The 19413-nt window shown below is 39.4% G+C and overlaps 1 protein-coding gene across 2 annotated transcripts in view; it reads right to left on the bottom strand.

The window, feature by feature from the left end:
* The window catches only part of LOC126261636 (phosphoenolpyruvate phosphomutase-like), a 53228-nt gene extending 34974 nt beyond the window's left edge, over positions 1–18254 (bottom strand). Inside the window, exons 1-4 of one of the 2 annotated variants that reach the window (XM_049958557.1) lie at positions 18163–18254; positions 16251–16313; positions 14369–14518; positions 14073–14285 (exon numbers count right to left, since the gene is read on the bottom strand). In XM_049958557.1, coding sequence (XP_049814514.1) covers positions 14073–14285; positions 14369–14518; positions 16251–16299 — 412 coding nt within the window. In that variant the 5' untranslated portion in view covers positions 16300–16313; positions 18163–18254. The remainder of the gene's footprint in view (positions 1–14072; positions 14286–14368; positions 14519–16250; positions 16314–18162) is intronic. The other variant, XM_049958558.1, reaches the window with a different exon arrangement.
* Positions 18255–19413: the final 1159 nt, after the last annotated feature.

Raw genomic sequence — 19413 nt, 5'->3', positions numbered from 1 at the left:
GGATATCTTTACTATGAATTTCATGTATTGTCAGGTATTTGCAGTCATATTTAATATTGCTGTGAAATGTCACTATAAAAGATTATGAATCTTCAATATGTTTTCATTAAAAAAAAAACACTCAAATTATCACTGAATTTATTCAATTAGGATAGGCTTACACTTTTTTGGTTAAAAAAGAATGAGAAACTTGGTTGACACCTCAACAAATTGTCTCTAATTTTATTATTAATTATGCATTTGCTAATTCTATTAGCAGACAACAATTGGTATAGGAATAAGTTAAATAGTAGATTGAGGCTTAGGGACATTGTGTCATTAATTTTTAAGTTACATCTCAATGAATTTAAATGAATCTGTACAGTAGGAAAATATTTGTGGGCAGACTTTGCAATAGTAGAAACTCACTGGTGAGATGATGATTTGTTTCTGCATAGAATGGACTTTAACTAAGATTTTTGCAGCAAGTTAAAATTGTGTGCCAGTCTTGGAATCCAAAGTGGAAGCCCTGCCTTTTTTTGCACACTATTCTATCAGTTTCACAATCTGTGCTTCCATCACAGATTAAGTTAATTTAAACTTGCCGTGTTTTTCTTCTTGAGGATCTTGCTACCTAATGAGGAAAGCAAGTGACAAGTTGAAACCAATAGCCATTCCATGGGGCATAAATGCGTGGATAGTATAATTAGTGGTACACTGCCTTCAGAAAGGATGGTTTCTGGCTTAAGTTCCCAATATGACCACACAAGTTATTCATTCAAGTTGGCTATCTATGATGTCACACACAATGTACAATGATGAGCCAAAACATTATGGCTGTTGAGCTTTGCAAAACAGAATGCCACCTAGTCTCATTGTGCCCACATGATGTGGTATGGGTGAGCTGAGCAGAAACAAATGGTGAATTATTCTAGCAGTAATACAGACCACAAATGCTGAAATCTACTTTCATAAGTAACTTCAATAAAAGGCAGAATATTATGTGCAGTTCTTGTGAATAAACAGCTCAGAAATGATAAAGCGGTCAGCTATTTTTTTGCGTGGTTCTATCGTGAGCAACTATGAAAAATGATTGAAGGGCGGTGAAACCACATGCAGGTGACAAGGTGTTGGAAGTCCATGCCTCACTTTGTGAAGTAGGATAGGTGGTGATCTGACAATAGAGTACAGTGTTGGTGTAGTCACAAATGTTTCAGAGCACAGCATTCAACATACATAGGGCAGCAGATGAACCCTATGGGTTCCCAATGATGTACTCACTATTAATTGACTTGGACATGACATCACCAAGGTTGGCCTGTGTATCATTGGAAATGCATCACTTGGTTGAATGAATCAATTTACTTGTTAGAACTAATCGGTGGTCATGTCTGGATACATCATCACCCAGTAAAATGGCTGCTTGAAATATGCATTGTGCCATTGGTGCAGGCCAGTGGTGTCAGTATTATGATATGGAGGACATTAGTCACATATTATGTGACACCATGACATCTGTGGACTACTACATGAACACATTATTTCAGACCACTTGCATCCCTTAACCCTTTCACTGCACATGTATGTATACAGTCTTCACCGGTAACAACGGCATCTCCCAGTGGGATAAATGACTGTGGCAGAAGACTAGAACATACTGCAGTGGTTTGAGGAGCAAGATAGTGAAGGCACACGGATGTCTTGGCTACCAAATTTGCCAGATCTGAACACAATGAAACTCAAGTGGGACTATATCTGGTGCCAATTCTGCACCCTTAAAATTCTGGCCAATAATTTATGGTAATTGCATGACCTGCACACAGACATACATTGCCACACACCTCCAGAAACCTACCAAGGTATTTTTGAGCTCGTATCACACAGAATTGCTACTGTATTACATTTTGAAGCTGGATCAACCCACTGTTAATCATGTGGCCAAAGTATTTTGCCTTCTTGGCATAGAATGTGTGTATAACACAAAAATTTATTACTTTTTTTTGTGATCTCCGCAAATTATGCATAGAGTTTCCAAACAATTGCAGACACTAATGGAACAACTGCAAATTCTGATTACTTACTTCATCATACAAATTCCCTTTTGTGGAACCTAAACAGTACAACACTACGATGTTTCAACAGTTTAATACTGCTTTTCCTTGGCTGACACAGTATCACCAAGTCAAAGAGTGGTATTGTCTGCAAGGAGACAGTGATAAAAATGTATATGCTAATCTCAGGTTCAGATGAGAGTAAACTGGGCAAGATTCATGAACAAATAGCTGAAGTGATTGTGAAGATTTTGAAGTTCTTATGCTTATATGCCAGTACTTTTACTCATTAATGCTGTTTGTCATTAATAAGAAGAGCAAATTTTTGATGGTCCATGAAATTCACAATCACAGTATATTGAATGAAAAGCTCTTTTTTTTTTTCATGGAGGCTGTGCTTTACAATCTAGGACTGATAAGAGTTCTATATTTTGGTGCAAGGATACGTAATAGGCTGCCGGAACCATCAAGTGGGAAATTTGAAATCTCAAAAAATATTAAAAATTAATGTAAAAGTGGGTCTTATTAATACAGGAAGGAGTAAAGGTTGAGGCACTGAGAGGTAGATAAACATTTAAATATGACTGCAAATGTTGTTCAGTTTTCACAGAGTGTCCTCTTTCAGAGCTAACTAATACAGGTCATATATGCAGGCCTACATCAGTCCTATGGCTGTAGAAGATCCCAATGGAAAATGTACCCTCTAAAGCTCTCTACCCTATCCTAATGCGGTAACAGTAGCTTGTAATTCATATTGTAACAGTCATATTGTATCTCAAAATTGCCCTCCCTAAATGATTGCTCACTACCATACTGCTGCCAACAGCTGAATTTACAGCCCAGTGCAGAAGTGTTGCTGAGCACAATGTGCTGTGCTTCTGTGGCTGCTTCTTTATCTTAGTCATCTGAACCCCCTCCTGCCTTCCATCCCAAATGCCATCTCTCTGAATTACATAAATGTGAAATCTCCTTACAACACATTCTTTGATTCCTCAGTTCTCCCAGTTTCTTTCTATTAGCCCCTCTGAGTCTACTCCTCCATTACATGTACCACCTATCAAAATACGTGACAAAACTATTCTAAATTGCAGTACTGTTAGCACCTTTCCCGGGAAGGAGAGAGAGAGATAGCTTGGGCAAGGTTAAAAACGAAGGGCAGGTTACTCAGACCAGAGGATGAAAGGACCCCTACATACTGAGGACAAGAGTAGACAAAGAACTAATTGTTCATAAATATCACTATTCCTTTTTGTGTTTCTATCAACTTTAGATTGCATGCATTGTTATTTGGCCCCCAGCTGCGCAGAAGGCAGGGTAGGGGCCAGAACAACAGTAGTGGTTGTGGCTTCCCTGCAGATGTGGCTGCATGGTGAGAGAGGTGTAGTTATATAGCACAGCTGAACCTTTACACAAACAAAAAAAAAAAAAAATGGTTCAAATGGCTCTAAGCCCTATGGGACTTAAAATCTGAGGTCATCAGTCCCCTAGACTTAGAACTACTTAAACCTAACTAACCTAGGGACATCACACACATCCATGCCCAAGGCAGGATTCGAAACTGCAACCGTAGCAGCAGCTACAGACCTATACTAATTCTCATTTCACAAGCTACTGATGGCTCTTAAAATATTTACAGTATTTCATTGAAAAAATCTGTAGTCACTCTTTTATCACAGTAAGAAAGAAAGCTTTGCATTTTAGGTATATAGCAAAATACTCTCCACTTTGCATGCTTTGCCCAAGATTCAATTAATGCTGTTAAACCTTTTATGAGATATGAGGAGTATCATGAATAATTCATTTGCACTCCATTACTTGCACATGATCAGAAGTGAGTGCACTACATACAATCCATTTTCTTGAGATTGGTGAAAGATATAAATCTTGTATCAAGTTGAAAGAAAACCACCGTATCTTAGCACCATTTTGTATGCAGCAATTTGTGGTCCAATGTGTACCAAACGCAAATTCATAACTACCTCTACTTTTCATCCCCTTATATATGGCTGTTGAGGTAAAGCAGTCTGTAGCACGCAACCTCTGGGGCACCTGCCATCCCCCAGTTGTATAAGGCTTGCTTAGGCATGCATGGCTCTTCCAGGGTCAACAGTTGTTTCCCTAGCATCTCATTGTGGAACGGTCTCATCAAACTACTACTCCTGACGTAATGGGTGTACCATCAGGTAGTACCTACACCCACTCATCAAAGTGAGCTCCATCAAACCAGATCTGATTGAAACAAGAGAGGAGCTGTCCTTCCGCTTCATGACACAGATGAAGCAGCATGGCATAATGGATCTCATCAGGTCCTGGAGCAGTGTCTCTGGCTGCAGACAAAGCTGATTCCAGTTCCACATGGAGAATGGATCCTATGGAACACCTGAAAAGCAGGAACTTGCCTGGATGACGAAGTGACAATAAAGAAGTGTTCAGCTAAAACTTGAGCCATGTCTTCTGGTGTGTCCACCAAGACCCCATTACTTGACAAGTCCATAAAGGGATGTGTATTGCCTTTGATAGAAATCCATTGGATTGAGTCCAAATTTGTGCAGTGGAAGTGGATTGATTAATGGAAGTTGTGAATCCTTCCAGGAAGCCCTCTTCAATTCTTTTATTGCTCAACTCATATGTGCTCTTGCAGATCTGAAGACATAAAGCTTTTCTGTAGTTGAACAGTGTTTAAAGTTCCACAGATCTTTTCATCTGGCCCCAATTGCCAATCAACAGTCATCATTCCACCAAGGTACAGGCCATCATATGAGATGGTTACTGGATCAAGGGATGGACTCTGTGGCAGCCTGTAGAATCTCACAAGCAATATGGACCACAGTCTCCTGTGCACAATACTTTTGTTCAAAGATAACCTGTTGACTGTACTGCAACCAATTTGCCCCATGTATCATCCACCTGTGTGGTCTCCTGTCAGCCACTGTCCTAGTCAGCAGATGGATCCACACTGGGAATTGGTTGCTAGAATGTAAATCTGTAGCCACTTCCTACTGAACTGAGTCTGCAATAGCTGGGGAACAAAAACGAAGGTCAGTGGCTGAGAAAGACCCTGTAGCTGTAGAAAATTGTGTCATCAGCAGGCAGATATTCTCAGAATGGATGAGTCACTCAATCATCCGACCCCTGGAGCAAGTGGTAGCCGAGCCCCACAGCACATTGTGTGCACTGAAGTCCCCCACAAGGAGTAATGGGCATGGGAGAGACTGGAAGAGTTCTGCCAGTGCATCTGCATCCAAAGCATCATTAGGTGGAAGGTACAAAAGAACATACTTTGATATTAAAGGGTGCAAGAACTTCCATAGCAGTTGCTTCCATGGTCATGGTAAGAGGGACAGGAGTGGAGTGGCATCAGTCATCAGTGAAAACAGCCACTCCACCTTTAGCCCTGTCTCCATAGTATCATCTTTCCTGTGTGGGTGGTAATCCTGTAATGCAAGAATTTCAGTGACTTTAAGATGCGTTTCTTCTAAGCAGATGCAGAATGGTTTCTCCTGGACCAGGAGCTGTAATTCTTCCAAATGTGAGCGATATCCATTTAAATTCCATTGCAACATAGACTTCCCTGTGGAAGCCATTGTTTAGTGAAGGTTGTTCTTGTCTTTCTCCCTCGGAGAGGTCAGAGGGAATGTTAGCCAGTTCCCAGCTCTCTGGTTCCTCTGATTGGAAGTCCATATCCTCAAGGACATAATCCCCATCAAGGAGGGAGCGAGATCACTGATCTGAAAGTCTAACCACCACTTTTTGGACTTGTAACTATTTTTCGAAGGACTTTTTTCTTTGCTTATGGGAGGAGGTGGTTGCTTGGGTTGTGGGGACAGTTTAGTTGGCTTCTGCTGGTGTGTAGTGGTAAGCCCATTGTTGACAGCTTCTGAACGGCTTCAGTTTCAAGTGGAGTATTTCTCCCACAGGTACACTGACAGGTGCATGTACTCGTACTCGATTCTGTGGTCTGAGTTTGTATGAAGGCATTACACTTAGCAAATGACATATTAAGGGTTGATGCAAAAGAAGTAGTAAAAACTCGAGGTTGCATAACTTTGAAAGCTTTTTAGCCTCACCATGGGGTATGTGCCTCTTGTCTTTCAATTCCTGACTTTTCCTTTCCTCATTGTAAACCTCGCACTTTCTGCTCCACACTGGGTGATCCGGAAGAAGTGTAAAATAATTGCCTGATTTGTGAGCTGAGCCTCCACAATTGCCACATGCAGCCCTCCCATTACATCCCATTGTGGTACAGCCAAATCTTTTGACATTTGTAGCATCACACTGAGTTAGAAACAAATTGGTGAACCTTAAGATGTATGTAGTCTGCAAGGATACTGTGGTGTCACCGCCAGACACCACACTTGCTAGGTGGTAGCTTAAATCGTCCGCGGTCCATTAGTACATGTCGGACCCGCGTGTCGCCACTGGCAGTGATCGCAGACCGAGCGCCACCACACGGCAGGTCTTGAGAGACACTCGCCCAAGTTGTACGACGACTTTGCTAGCGACTACACTGATAAGCCTTTCTCTCATTTGCCGAGAGACAGTTAGAATAGCCTTCAGCTAAGCCCATGTCTACGACCTAGCAAGGCGCCATTAGCCTTAGATAGCTTGTATCTAAAGAGTCTCACTTGTATCACCACAATCTCCAGATGTCTCATCAAGAACGATGTATACAAAGGATGGATTAAAAGTTAAGTATTCGAGAAGCTACGTACTTTTCTTTATAGCATTCATTACGTATCCTGTTTCAGACCTCACTCCATCCTTCGTGAGTTAGCGCGTGCATCTTGGCCGCCTCTTTCAATTAGTGTGCGTAGTGTTGGCAAGTCTGCCGACACTACAGATACGTTCAGGTAATTCTGGAGTACTGAACATTAGAATAAATGTTGTCGATTTTTTTCAGTTTGCCATTGACTCTCTTCATATAGTTCTGCTCTTCAGTGATGCCCATATTTTTGCATTCTTCATGTAACTCCCTGGGGTCCACCTCCATTATACCAGAGCATGTAACACACCCTTACTAAAATTAAGGGTGTTATACAACTCAGTCTCAACTAGGTAGTCACCCAAAGCCTTACATCCCATGAGCTTAGATATTTGGTTTGAATTACCAGTTTCAACTAGAAGTGTTCCATTATAAAGTCATGTGACACTTTTTAGAGACCTATCAATACCTTCCAACGTCTTGTGAATATAGAAAGGGGAGACTTTCTCATAGGTTCCCCCTGTTCGTTTGATTACAATGATGGTGTTATGGCCCACTATGCCTTGGTACTATGATTCTGAGACTTATTTTCAGGAGGTCTGAGCTCTCAATACCCCACAGCTTGGAAGGAGGCAATATTAATTCCATTCTGGAAACCAGACAAGGACCTTAGTGTCCCTTTAGCATTACTAACATTACTGGAGTGTAGCCCATCCCTGTTGTATGGGTAAAACTCTTCAACGTATTATCAACTGCTGCCTCATCTGGTTGCTCGAATCCTGAGGTCACCTGAGCCGTTTGCAGCGTGGTTTCAAGTGCTACCATTCCACCCTTGACAACTTAATTCTACTGGAGATGGTGATACAAGAATTCTTCTTTTGCTGAAGCCATTTGGTTTGTGTGTTTTATGACCTTGTTGAAAAAGCATATCACGTTGGCAATGCCTTATCTGACTGCTATGAATGGGGTCCCCCAAGGCAATGTGCTCAATGTCACATTGTTTGTCATCACTATCAATGGCATTTCCTGCACAGTCAGGAGCCCTTCAAATGCTCTTTGTTTGTGGATGACTTTGCAATCTTCTTCTCTTCCTCTGATCTTACAATGACAACGACAATGGGGCAGTTGCATCTGACCATGAGGAGGCTGGAAACCTGGTCCAGGGCAACTGGTTTTCAGTTCTTACCAGAGAAGACTACATGTCTCGATTTTAGCTGTGCTTGCCGAAGTTTTAACCAACCAGAGCTCACAATGGGGGACAGTATTTTACATTTGCAAGAAACTATGTGCTTTTTGGTTTTATTATTTGACTTGAAATTAACTTGGCTCCCACACCTGGGACATTGACGAACAAAGGGCTTCCAGTCATTGAATATTTTGAAATGCTTTAGTGGAGAAACATGGGGAGCAGACAGGTCCCGCCTCCTGAAGTTTTATAGGGAATTTGTTCACTCACGTTTAGATTGTGGCAGCATGGCCTATGGTCAGCCCATACACCATATGTCAAGATGTTAGATGCTGTCCGTCATGAAGGCATTCGAATATCGACTGTAGCCCAGTTCCAATTCTTTGTGCAGAGGCTGGTGAACCACCACTCTGGATTCGGCAACATCCTTTTGGCTCAACTGGCATTGAAAATGTCAGCATCATCTTAGTCATTGGCATTTAGTTCAGTGGTCCAACCCACCTTTGAACAGCCCCATGTGACCAAGCCATTTGGGTATGTGCTACAGACTATCTCAAGGATCTGGATCTATCAGGCATCAAAATGCACAGTGAGGGATGGAATGCATTGCCGCCTTGGTGTCTTCAGAGGCCCAAAGTGATTTTAAACTTATGTTCCAGATTATGTATTTACAACATTTTTCTTGTCCGTTTTAAGTATGCACCATAATTTTATCATTGTTTATACAGATGGATCCCAGCAAGAGACTGCCCTTGGTTGTTCTGCTGTTTTCCCTGGTAGAGTTTTTAAAGTGCATCTTCCAGAACAATTTACAAATTATGATGTGGAATTATATGGCATTGTAATGGCACTGGAGAGTGTTCACAGACATCACTTTACAAGGTTTCTTGTCTGTTCTGACTCGCTTAGTGCACTGCAAGCACTTCACCAAATGTATCCAGTAGACCAGCTGATTCAGCTCACCCACGAATCCTTACAGCAGCTCCAACACCATGGCAAGGAGGTGATCTATTGCTGGGCACCTGGCCACATTGGGATATAGGGAAACGAAATGGACAACAAAGCCGCCAAGGAGGCATGTTGGGATGGTGCTTTCCATTAATGATACATCCGACTGCACACCATCCTATCATTTTCTGACAGATGCATCATGCGTCATTGGGAGACTGAATGGTTGCAGGTGACAGAAAACAAACTGTGGTCACTCAAATTGACTACAAAGGCATGACAGACTTCGTGTCAGCCTCACTGCTGAAAGGAGGTTCTGCTTACCAGACTGTGCATCAGACATAGCCCATTAACACATGGCTTTCTCCTCTGGCAGGAAGACCCACCATTATGTGAAGTTTGTGATGTGCCACTTTCAGTTCAGCATATTTTGGCAACATGTGTTCTGTATACTGATATTAGGGCACCCCTCAGACTCGATGGAGATCTGCCCACTATCCTCGCACATACTGATTCCAGTGTTACAACGGTGGTGAAATGTTGTGAACTGTCAAGCCTCATCCCTAGATTGGAGGGGAAGGGAGGCAGACTTGAATACATTATAAACTCTTCCACCTGTGGGGACAGCGTTTGTCCCCATCCATGAGATTAGCATGCTGACTTTTCATCAGGGCGCTGATGACCACGATGTCGAGCGCTCCTCACCTCAAATCATCATCATCTATTTTTCATTGCAAAGAATTCGTATTTTGTGCAGACCTTTCCTAATATCAAAATAACTGTGACCATTAATGAAATGAGAGGCAGTTGATCATGAAACTCACAAATGAGGCTATGAGATGCACAAGAATCAATTTTTTTACCAAATGATTTCTTAAGAATAATTGGAGAAAGGTTGCACTGCAGCTGGCCATGTGCACATCGCTATTTTTGCTATGTGGGCAGAGAACAAATTGACCATAGAGGACAAAGCACTTGGCTCAGTAGCCAACAGGCAACTGAAGTGGTTACTTCCTAAAGGGCTGAACTTGCCCAGCACTAAGAATGAGACTACATTTCTGCACATGGGCCAAGTTTACCTTGCATGACCTCTGCTAAGTATTTGACATCCTGAAGGGAAGTAATGGACAACACTTTTGCCCCTTAATCAGTATGCATGTGTAGGCATGTATACCTAATATGTTCCGAAACTCCATGCATAAAAATGGGATTTTCGGGTGTTTGTTCCTCGTATTGTATTGGTGATAAAAAGATAGGGTCAAATGTTTTGGATAGCACTTGGGATAGGAACCATTTGTATATCCAAAAAAAGGATTGTCTTAGTGTAAATACCCTTCACTACAGTCTGAAAGTATGAATATTATACACTTCCTCCTGCATAGTCAAATGGAGCAAATTGGTCGGTTCTTTTTGCATTTGATGTGGTCTGCAGTGGGCTTGACGGGACTTATGGAGGCACCAATAGTTTATGGGCTGTTCTTCAGAACCCCCCTCCCCCCCCCCAAAAAAAGGTTTTTTTTAACTGTATTTTCGCCATTACCAGCAGACCAAACCACCCCCCCCCCCCCCCCGCCCCTTCCCAAGGATCCAAGACAGCTATGCACAGCAAATCGCAGTAATTTTTACAATGTATTCCTAAGATCTTGTTCTTGAACAACCTTGAAAATTTTCCTCGTATCATTATTCCTTTACGAGATACAGAGATTTAAAATTACCTTACTGGTACATGTAAAATACACAAATAAATCTAGTGTGATCTTTTATCATCTGGGAATCCCATGTTGCAGTAATGAAGCATATACAAAATTTTTTGCACAAATAATTCAGTCTGAGATGTAAAATTAGTTCCGCTTTATTTCATTTTCACATAAGTAAACTATCTCAATTTTGCTGACCAAAATACTTTCTTCCATGAGAGTTACATGCCCTGCTGCAGCAGGATAAAGAAGGCAACCAGTGGAAAATTGCTCCTGTCAGAACAGAGCACAAAAAATGCAAATATGTTCCAGTTTATTCAAAAGATTCTGACTGAAAAGTGGAGTACCAGTAGTCTCATTCTACATTCCTCAGCACCTTCAACATTTTCCCAAAAATTGTCGCATACTAACATGTTTGCAGTTTTTTATGCTAAGAGAGGAGGAGACAGTGGCAGTGACAAAGAGACAGAAAAATAATAAATACTGGAAGATAGTAGACAGTAGTTGTGTTGTAGGAGGAGTGAAGAAGACAGTAGTAGTGTGAGAGAGAAAGAGGGACACAGTTGCTGTGGAACATAGTTGTGGAGGGGGGGGGGGGGGAGGAAATAAAGAGGAAGTGAAAGTGGATTAGAGCCAGAATAAACGACAATGAGGACATGTGAGATAGTGACAATGAGAAGAGATAGCAGCAGTAGGAAGGAAGGAAGGAATGAGATATTAGCAGAAAGAGAGAGCAACAGGGAAATGGTGACAATGAGAAGAGACTGTAGGACAGAATGAAGGGGACTGTAGTTGTGACACAGGAGACAATGTCAGGGTCACACAAAGAGAGAATAACAATGAGTTGGGCTTGAATGAAAGAGTGAGAAAAGACAACTGGAAGTAGATTGGTATGAGCAATGGACTTGGGGGTGTGAGTGAGTTACAGTTAGGGGCACTTGTGGGAGTTTTAGGTGAGTTGCATGTTAAAAAAAAATGCAAGTATGTTAACATGTGAAAATTTTTGGCAAATTTTTTATAGGTGCTGAGGAAGGTAGAAAGAGGCAGCTGGTACCCTACTTTTCAGTCATTGTCTTTTAAATAAACAGGAACATATTTGCATTTTTTGTGCTCTGATAGCTTTTTTCCACTGGAGAAAAGCTATCCACAATAATGGAGGAGGGATTGTCCATGACCGATCAAACCAGGTTATTGTAACATTTATGCTACAAATTATATTTCTGTGGTTATAGAAATTGAGGAATAAATTTACCCATTGCTTTTGTAATCAAATCTATTGCCTAGGAATACTGTGTTAGTCAGTGACTTTAATGTATAAATTTAAAGTATATAATGCAACAGTAATCCTTTGCAGAACTTTCATAGCTTTTATGAACACTATTCTGCAAAAGGTAAGGACAAGATAGATAAAGTAATGTAATGTGTTAACTTCTTGGTGGCAATGAATGGAAGAGTGGGAGCATGTTGCTATAGATCTCCCAGTCATGCACATAAAGTTGAATGTTACGTAGTGTGAGATCAGGGTAATTGTATGCCACAGATGGGGCTGGCCCCGCAACAGGAGGCAGTTGAAGGAACAGGAAGAGACAGTGAGTGGCAATTAGCAAGCGGTTGCAGTGCAGAGATGATGCAGAGACAACATTTGGTTGACTTCACACAGGGAAGAATTATGGAAAACTGGAAGGTGGACAAAGTGTGAAAATCATAGTCCAGGAGTTTGGTATTGCTCACAGCATTGTCTCTCATGTGTGGGTAGTGTTCCAAACTGCAGGCAGTGCTGTCCAAAGAAGAGGCAGTTGTTGACCATGGTCATCTACAGCAGCAATTGACCACCACATTGTGCAACAGGCAAGAAGGGACCTATAACAAATAGTCGGTGCAGTTGCAACCACATTTAACAGGACTGGAAGACACAAAATCTCACACTCTACATGGTGACTGCATGGGAGTGGGCCCTCTGGCAGAGGGCCAGTATGTTGACACCAGCACATCGGCAGCACCATTTGAAATGGTGCTCCTCTTGGATGAGAGCAGATTCAGTGTGAGTAATGATTCAGGATGTACTGTGATATTGTGAGAGGTGAGAAAATGTATTATGCGCCCAGAAACATCGTCAAAGATGAATGTTTTGGCGTCCATGTGTTATGTTACATAGGTGCACTGACCTCCAAATCTTTGAACACAGTACATACACTGGCCAACATTATTATGACACTGACTTCTTCCCAAAGTGGATCTTTTCAGGGGTGCATTCAGCCCTGACATCATTTTTTTGGATGACAGTGCGTGACTGCAGTGAACAGTGCAGGTGGAGGAGCACCTGGAATGAGAGGATGTTCGGCAAATGGACTGGCCAGCCCATCCCCCCTCCAGCTTATATCCCATCATGCAGTGTATTGCAGCATGTCCACATGTACCATCCAGCAGTTGTAAACTATGCTGTAGGAGGAATGGAATGAACTACCATTAGAAGTCCTTACCAACCTTGTGACCAGCATTGGACACATCACAGATTATGCATTGTTGCCCACAGTGATAATACACTCTATTAAGGACACTGTTTCATTTTTTTTTCCATGTAATTTCGAGGGAACCACAATAAATTGCAGTGACTTCAATGTAATTATTATCTTTGAATAAAAGTATCATTTCTGTTCATCATCTTATTGTGTATTTCTTTCAGTTATCTTCTGTATTACACTGTAGCACATCTTTCTGTGTATGTTCACATTTTCATTGAGCTTTGTTTCTTGGCACTAACATGTCATGTGAAAGTCCTTAAGTTTTGTACACCAGTGTATTTTTGTAATAGTAACCTAATTGGATTAATAGTAATCCAATTTAATTTTCGTTATTTATTTAGGAGGAAATTTGGATTAAGGTTTTATGACAAGTGGAAGGAAACAGTATTCATTTTGCCAGCATTTTAAAAATATTTGAAATTATTATTTTCAACCACAAGTTAAGTCAGTGTTTGAAATTCATAGCAGTATGGTTTTTGGAATGAAGCACTGCAATAGAAGATAAAGAAAAGACAAACTATCTGTTTTTCAGTTGTATTTGAAATAGATGAATACTGTGCTGCATGGAATTAAATTCACTGGTTTCACAACTTCACCACTTAATGATAAGCAGCACTTTTAACTGTGCTTTTAAAATTGCTGCTTCTCAAATTCAGAGTAATGACCATTTATACACAAGTGTGCTTCATGTACACAATTCCTGGACAAGAAATTCTATTATTCAGTTGTGCACTACTGCACCATGAGTCAAATACAAAATAACTGTTTAAGCCACTCAGTTCTTCCCATGCTAATGCACACACTGTGAGTCACACGTACTTTGTGTTTACTTGGGAACTGTTCACATCATTCCTGCATACTCAGATAAAGTAGCACTATGTACAGAAAAAATGTATTAAGGCTACCAGTTTGTGACTGTGTAGGATCAGTCACTCTAAGTTTTAACCCCAGTGATATATTTTACTCATAAAACAAATGTAAAAATACCTGCAACTCCCCTTTCTTCAAGTTTACGGACCAATCGCCTTGCATTATTGAAATTTCCATATCCTGTATCTGCATCAAGAAGAATAGGAATACTAGTAGCATCAGCCATGAACTCTACAACATCTAGAATCTGTGTCCAAGAAGCTTCATTGCTGTCCCTTACACCAAGCTGTGCAGAAATTGAAAGTCCACTTCCCCATATTCCTGAAAAGCCTTGAGAAATAGGGTATGATAACAGAGTATCAGAATGAAAACAAAGTTGTCACTATTTAAAATTTTATATAACTTTCTGTTACCTGTTTCTTCCACAATGCGTGCGCTTAGACCTGAATGAGCTTCCATAAGAAATGATAACTCTGAAGACTGCAGGAGATTCTTTAACTGTGTTGATTTCCTAGAAGTGGTGGCTGCACTTGCTTCTCTGATGATAATTTTCTGCATGTTAGCTACACAAAAATATAAAGACAAATTAAAACACAAATGAGTTGCCAGGAATCCATACTTATCCCTTTTCATAAATTAAAGAAAATACTTTTTATTTTGTTAGATTTCAAGACAACGAAGAGTGATATAATTCAACGAGACATACACTGAAGTTATTGCAGAGGTGGATCTAAGTTGATGGACAAAAATGGAAGAGATAGTAAGTTATAGGTATATTTAAGGAAACATAGTATACTTGACAGAACTGATGCAGGTAAAAACTTTGGAAAGATTACTTGATGATGGCCAGGCAAGGATTCAAACCACACTTTTTTTTTTAAATATTTATCTTGTACCTTAGACACTAATATCATCGGTTCATATTCTGTACATCCCAACAAGAAAGAGAACCTTCATATATGTGGAATGTGTTATGTTTTGCTTTAGCATGAGGAGTAGATTTTAGAAAGTGCATTATTTATTAACTACCATTAAACTGGTATAAACTATTCAGACTTTCTTTGACTACATAAATATAGTTATATTAGTAGAGCTGCGTCTACTTTGGAAAGCTGTCACTTCCACAGTTATTTTAAATAGCTCCTTTTTATCTCCTGCTGCTAGTGTAATACACCCCACATTCATATTTATTATGGAACAACAATTATCTCTGTACCATAAAAATAGAGGTCTCGCATACTAAAATGAACACTATTACTTCAATCGTGGAATGTAGATAATTATTCACTCTTGGCCCAAACGCAAAGATGTTATGAATGAATCAACCAGGTAAGGAGTTCAGGTTTGTGGGTGCTTAAGGGTGATCCCTCTGTATGGCCCATGAGTAGGTTGGCATAGGATGGTGCCATGCAGGTGCCCATCACTATGGCATGGATCAGTTTTCATATGACGTCTTCAAAGGACAAGTAATTGTGGATGAGGATATAGTTGGTTATCACAAACAGGAAGGAGTTTATAGGTTGGGAGTCAGTTGGGTGTTGCGAAACGTAGTGTTCAATAGTGTCAAGGCCATGGGATTTGGGATGTTAGTGTAGTGTGTGGTGTAATTAACAGTGATGCGAAAGATGCCAGCTGGTAAAGAAACAGGATATGTGCAGAGTGTGTATTGAGTAAAACAGACTACAGCGATTTGTGAATGAATACCACCTGATTTTAGTGAACTTCTGCAAGTGATGGCATTTGAAATGTTCCTATTTGGGGCTGGCAGGCAGTTGCACAGTGAGGTAAACTGTGTCACCATGGATGGTTTCACAGTGTTTATATTTGGCACAAGTGTGTTCCAAATGCACAATGTTGAACAAGAATTGTAGCAAAATAATGTTTTACACACACACACACACACACACACACACACACACACATTAGTATGACCTGTAAAGTTTTCCAGTCACTAGATGTTTCCCTGCTCAAGGGATATGTTGTTCATTTAGTCATTACTGTATGTGTAAATGATGGCACACATAATAGAATGTTATATCTGTGTCTGTAGATGTTTGCCATCTGTGATAAAGTATTGCATCCAGCCTCCAAAGAGGTTGTCACCCCAGTGACAATTTCAGCTGTATTGTAACAGTTATCTCAGAGTCTGCGACAATTCCAGCTGTTATCTGTGTAAAATTAAATTTAGATAAGTGGCAGTATAAATTTGTTTAGTTCATAAGATCCTTAACTAAAGCTGAAACATCCTCTCAATTAAAGCATAACAGTTGGAAAATTTTATTCATTGGAACTCACCCAAACTTTTAAAATGTAAAGTTGTGAACTGCATAGCTCGTGAAGTCATTATGAGAGTACAAGCTGTAAAACAAGAAAAATGGAAGTTTTAATGCTTTTACTTAAAGATAATCTAATGACATATAGACACATGAAACATGAGTATACTGATGGATGAAGGAGCCTATTATGCAATAATAAGATATATGCCCGGATCATGTTGAAAAACATTTTAGAAACTGTCTTTTTGCCATCCTTTCCCATACCCTCCCATTCCCTGCACTGTCCTCTTTTTATCTGGCTTATGCTCAACTGCATTCCATGGGATAGGTATGCTTAGTGAATAGTACTGTGTGTGCATAGGAAAAAGTGATAAAGAAATTGAAATGGTGGCAAGGAGGGTGGCTGGTAGGAAAGAAAGAGGCAACAGAGGATAGGAATCATTTTTTCAAATGTTTGTATCATCTTGAGGTTAGTTGTTTGTGGAGGATATAGCTGTTATTTTCCTTCTACTGTGTAGTAATTTACAGCCTAGGTGGAACAATGTTTATATCCATTTGTCAACAGATTATTGTTGTGGAGTACAGAATTGACCACATAAATATTCTTATTTGTTGATCATATTATTCTTTTGTATTTTGCAGGTTTTTTTCTCTCCTTTGTTCTCCACTCATTGTGGTATCCAACAGAGAATATGTAATAGAATAGTGTGTGTAACTAGCAGATCAGCATCATGTTCACCTTAATAATCTCTTTGAGATGTCTCTCAGATTGGCATTGGTATTGTCAAATTGAGCTTTAAATACAGCGTCTCCCAAATATCAGTTTGATGTTAGTGAAGAATTATTTTAATCATGACATGGAAAATTTGCTAAATGAGACAGTAAGCCATTGACAGTAGTGGTTACTGTCTTGAACAGCGAAAAAAAACTACAAAAATAACAAGAAGCCATGAAAAGTTGGGAAACTACAAAGTAATATGCTTAGAAGTTAGGTAATCTGGCATAGCCGTTAGACTCATAGTTTAACTTCAGAAAATGTAGTTTGAGCCATACTGTTAGGAAAGAGGCATATGTGAGACCAAAATCTTTAATTTAAGAAAATATCCTGTTATGGATATGCCACACGGTACTCACTAGTATTTGGTTTATGTTCCTAAGTGAAGTATTGAATAAATTTTTATGGAGTGTAGTATCCTGTTTTCAGAATTGGTAAGAAAAATAAAGCAAACAACAGTACACAAATATGGCTGAGATTAAGATAAAATAACCAAAAGTGTCTTAAGATAACATTGGTGCAAAAGACACTTTTGTGATGTAACACACATTTTCTAATCACCAGCTGAATATCCACAGCTCCTAGTGCTTATGATGGACTAAGAAGGAATTGATATAAAGTTGTAGTTGAAAATAAATTGACTTTAATTATAGGTATATAAGATTGTTCTGACAACTGCCATAGACTGCAAGTAAAAACTGAAGACCAAATAATACTCAAAAAATGTTCCAAATGCTGCAAGCTCTTTGGTTAAATATCTGTTACTGTATATTTTTACAAGACTTTTTGTCATGTAGTTTATAGTTAAATTATAATATGGCATTAGTAATCTGAGGGCATTGGAGGAGGATAATGTGATGAGTGCACTTCTGTAATACAAAGAAAAAACATCAGATATTCCCTTACACTTTCAAGAAAAATTAATGCCTACTATATTTTGAGAACACATGTGCATCATTTCTTAATAATGAATTATGCAGTATTTCTGTCAGATAACTTCAATAGAGAATATTCAGGCTTTATTACTTTCAGCTGTAGGACATAATAATAATAATAATAATAATAATAATAATAATAATCAGTGTACTCTTGAGGTGGTACATTTTGCAGCAGTATGTTATATTTTGGTAGCCACTTATAGAAAAATTGAACTTACCTCTTACCAGCAGTTAACTGTTAGGTCTGATGGATCTCACTGCCCAGACAAGTTTGTTTTTATTGTGTGTGTCACTACCCTCAGAGACATGCTTGACCTGAGGTCACCTTTATCTAATCAGATGAGGCTGACTGAATGTAAAACTGTTGCTTATAATAACTTCTGTTTAAAAAGAAAATTAACTGTTCTTCCAGAAGTAATACTGTGAAAAATACACAGTGCTTATCTAAAACCTGGATTCATAGATGAAAATTCAAAACTGTTATAGATCACTACCACAAAAAAAGCAGTTATGGTAATTTACTGTTGAGTGCTGCTTATTGTAGCCATAAATGAAACCAAACTATTTCTCTCTCCTTGAAAAGGCACTTGTTAAATGTCTAATCAAGGTACCGGTACTATAACTTTTCTCCTTGTGGGCTCTTTTATACGGGGTATCTGAGGAGGAGTGGTCAGTATTCAGAAATATGACAGGAACAAAAATTCAGAGCAAAAAAATCAAATAAACATGGACTCTAAAATACACACCTTAAGAGCTATAAGCACTTGTTCATCTTCGTTACTATGAAACACATCTCTTCTACTAAACAAGTGCTTGTAACTCTTAAGGTATGCAGTTTGGAGCCCATGTTAACTAGACAATTTTTTATTGTCTGTCAATACTACTTCCTTCCAAAATATGGAAAGCATAGAGCTGGTAGTAGAAGAGGTTTGTTTCACAGCATTTAAGATGGAGGAGGACATTGAAGCCCACATAACAATTGTGTCACCAGTGAAATCCCCAAACTATGTGCAGGCATTTTAAGACAGCATCATAAAGTTGAAAGTACATTTGGTAAGCTGTAGAATAAAAGTTGAAGAATAAGTTTTTTTTTTAAATAGTGACCAACTGTGCTTCTCCATGTTGGGTACTTGGAGAAAAACATTTCTGAAATCAGGGATCAGACTGAATGCCAGATTGAAAGGTAAACTAAGTGTCTTGATTAACAGCGAGGTCATTGACAAGTTGCACACAATTTCTTTGAAGTCTCATCTAAAAAAAAGGCATTAGATAACTTTTTGTGTATTTTTTTTCGGTATTTTATACTTTCATATGTTTGATCATGCCCTAATTTGAACTTACCTTGACAGGCTTGACCTAAAATCTTCTTTTCTCTAAATTCATGTTGTTTTTCCCATTCTTGTTGTTCTATTCATATAATTATGATGCAAGTCCTATACCATGCTCTTTATCTTACATATTTTAAGTGT

The sequence above is a fragment of the Schistocerca nitens genome, chromosome 1 (assembly GCF_023898315.1).
Source record: "Schistocerca nitens isolate TAMUIC-IGC-003100 chromosome 1, iqSchNite1.1, whole genome shotgun sequence".
Taxonomy (NCBI): domain Eukaryota; kingdom Metazoa; phylum Arthropoda; class Insecta; order Orthoptera; family Acrididae; genus Schistocerca; species Schistocerca nitens.
This window is presented reverse-complemented; position numbering and strand designations above follow the sequence as displayed.